Source organism: Hipposideros armiger, unplaced genomic scaffold (genome assembly GCF_001890085.2).
Source record: "Hipposideros armiger isolate ML-2016 unplaced genomic scaffold, ASM189008v1 scaffold_15, whole genome shotgun sequence".
Taxonomy (NCBI): Eukaryota; Metazoa; Chordata; class Mammalia; order Chiroptera; family Hipposideridae; genus Hipposideros; species Hipposideros armiger.
Genome location: NW_017731365.1, coordinates 1,434,083 through 1,437,199, shown reverse-complemented (window position 1 = coordinate 1,437,199; position 3,117 = coordinate 1,434,083). Strand labels below are relative to the sequence as shown.

Sequence of the window (3,117 nt, the reverse complement as noted above, 5' to 3'; positions counted from 1 at the left end):
TTGGCTTGGGACGTCAGCTCTGAGCATCAGGGCCCCGGTTCGAATCCCACATGTGGGCCAGTGATGCTGCGCCCTCCTCAGCTAAGATGGTGAACAACAGCTCAACCTGGAGCTGGGTTGCCATGAGTCACTGGCAACGGCGTAGGCTACAGTGGAGCTGCAGTGGGCTCCCATAAGCTACTGTGAGTGACCGGCAGCCGGTGTGAGCTGCCAAGAGCTGCTGTGAGCAGCTGTCCAGTGACCAGTGACCAATCTGCCTCACCCGGGAAGAGTGCAATGATGATACCAACATGGGCCAGTGAAGCGACATCCTCCACAACTAGAGTGAAGAACAAAAGGACAGTAACTTGCCTGTTTCCCCTCCCCGATTCCCCAATGCTGTTCCCCTCCCCCAATTCCCAATAAAATCTTAAAAAAAAAAATGAGAGAATTAATTAAAACAACATCATCCATAATTGAAGCTTTATATTATACCATTCAAAATTGGGTAGCTTTTTCAGTAGGTGATAATAAAGAAAGCAGCTTTCCTTTATTGGGATTTAATGAAAACCCATGAGTATCCTCAGGTGTGTTTCGAAGGTGGAAGTGGGTAGAATGACTAGAAGTTGAATCACAAGACTGCATCCTGGTGTTTAATTTTTTTTTTTTTNGCTGCTCAGAGCTGGTGCTCCCAAGTGAGCTCTTAACCAGCTGAGCCCCTTGCCTGGCCCGAGGTACCATCTTTTAAAGATGGGAGATACTGGGCCATATTACAAGCCTGGGACAAATCTAATAGTGAGGAACAGATTGATGATACAAGAGAATGAGGGAATAATTGAAGAAGCAACACCCTTGAGACTATTAGAGGCCTTGGGATCTTGAGTACAAGTAGAGGATTTGCCCATTGATAGGAGTATGGCTTTGTCCAGTGTTGAAAAAGGTGAAAAAAGGTTATAAGACAGGTGTGGATATTGATAGTTTTGTAGACTTACTTGTAGTGTGATAGAAAGTTCCTGACAGCTTGTATTTTCTCAGTGAGTTTTCCAGAAAAAACAGAGGAAGAGAGGTTGTTTTCCAGAAAATGCAAAATTCCGAAGGCTTAAAAGGGACGCCTGGGTTTGGGCAACTGCAAAAGGTTCTGCTCAAACTAAGAGCATATGCTGCGTTTGGCATGGTTTGGCATCTCTAAAGAGAGGGCAGGAACATTTAGTCTGGGTTAGATTATGAAGACTCCCTGTTTTCCAAAACCGAAGGCAAGGGAGCAAAGCTGCCTTCAGGGACTGGGATTCCCTGGTGGTGCTCCACGTGGAACAAGTTCTCTGCGGGAGGGGCGGTCTGCGCAGGTCACTTGGGACCTCGGCGAGTCTGCGCTTGCGCACGGCTTCTCGCAAGCCCGCGCGCTCTTTTCCCTTTTTAGTGTTGCTCCCGGGCCTGGATTTTTACCTGGAGACAGTTTGCGGCCTCCGCACTCGGGATGGATCATCTGGGTGATTTGGAGCTGCTGATGGAGAAGAGTTTCTGGGAGGAGGCTGAACCGCTGGCGGAGCAGTGAGCGGAGCGGTGGTGGTGGTGGTGGTGGTGGCGGGGGGAGGTGAGGGAGCGCGGGGAAGGAGGGTCTGGTAACAAAGCGGGAGATTTGAAAGAAAGCAGCGGGAGAGGCCGCGCCCATGCCGCCGCGGACCGGGACTGGAGACTCAGGGACCGGTCCCGGCTCAGGTTTCGGGGCACCAGACGAGCCTCCGGAGTTGGGGTCTGCTTCGCAGGGTCCTCTTTGGGGCCACACTCGACCAGAGCAGTTCTCTTGTCGAGCAGTTCATTCTTTCCTGATTTCACATCTTTCCCGAATTTGGAGAGTCCCAGCCACCTTAATTGTCTTCATAAAAGCAAATTGCAACTTTGAGATGCTTTTCTCGATTTTTAGTTGGAGAACTTATTCCTGGGAGAACGCTGCACCCTCATTGTGGTTTAGATGGTCAGAGAAACTTCACCCACAATCGCGGTGTGGAATTGTTTTCAATAGCAAAAACAATGGTGCCAATTTTTGTTGACGGGTCTTTGCGTTTTGGGTTTTGATCAGCAATACCTTTTGGTAGGTCCTTAAGGCATCCCAGCTGACTTTGGGAAATTCATGGCCTGAAGCTACGTGGGATAGGTGGGTGAGGAGGTTACAAAATAATAGAACCTAGGGTGGGTGACAAAGATAATTTCAGAGTTATGTGAAAGGCATTTGGTGTTATAATTGGAGAGAGAGAATGACTTTGGACTCAGTTGGAGTTTTACTGCAATCAAACTGGAAAGACTGAAGAGGAAGTTAATGTTTTCTAGAGGAGAGATAATTTTGCAGCTTTCAAGAGGCTAGGATCAATGGATAAAAGTGACATTGACTTGCCCATAATGAAAGAAGTTCCTAAGTTTATGGAGGAATGAGCTAATATATTAAGCTTGCTTTCTCTACAATGCAGGGGCAGGTTGATCTCCAATGAGATTTTATAGAGGAATTTCCTGCATTAAATAGTCGATTGGACTAGATAATTTCTAACTATGTTCCTAATTTAAAGACTAATGTAATTCTTTGGCTCACAGTAGGACTTCCAGCAAACCACCCCGCACTATGCTTTTCTGTAACAAATGTCTTTTTTTTTTTAAAGATTTTATTGGGGAATTGGGGGAGGGGAGCAGCATTGGGGAATCGGGGAAGAGGAACAGACAAGTTGCTCTCCTTTTGTTTTTCAGTCTAGTTGTGAAGGATGTCGCTTCACTGGCCCATGTTGGTATTATCATTGCGCTCTTCTCGGGTGAGGCAGTCGCTCGCCGGCCACTGGACGGCCGCTCACAGTGGCTCTTGGCAGCTCATGTCAGCTGCCTGCCACTCACGCTGGCTGCAAACCACTTATGGTAGCTAATGGCAGCCCACTGCAGCCCTACTGCAGCGTATGCTGTTGCTGGCGACTCACAGCAGCCCAGCTCCAGGTTGAGCTGTTGTTCACCATCTTAGCTGTAAAGGGCACAGCATCACTGGCCCTCATGTGGGATCTGAACCAGGGCTGTGCTGCCCAGAGCTGGCGTCTGAAGCCAGCTCTCTCTCTCTCTTTTTTTTTAAATTTTATTTTTTTAAGCTGAGCTATCCTGCCACCTGTT

General features: G+C 48.0%; 1 protein-coding gene across 1 annotated transcript in view; it reads left to right on the top strand.

The window, feature by feature from the left end:
* Positions 1–1,646: 1,646 nt before the first annotated feature.
* Positions 1,647–3,117, top strand: part of DNA2 (DNA replication helicase/nuclease 2) — a 48,830-nt gene continuing 47,359 nt past the window's right edge. Inside the window, exon 1 of the mRNA XM_019624492.1 lies at positions 1,647–1,729. Coding sequence (XP_019480037.1) covers positions 1,647–1,729 — 83 coding nt within the window. The remainder of the gene's footprint in view (positions 1,730–3,117) is intronic.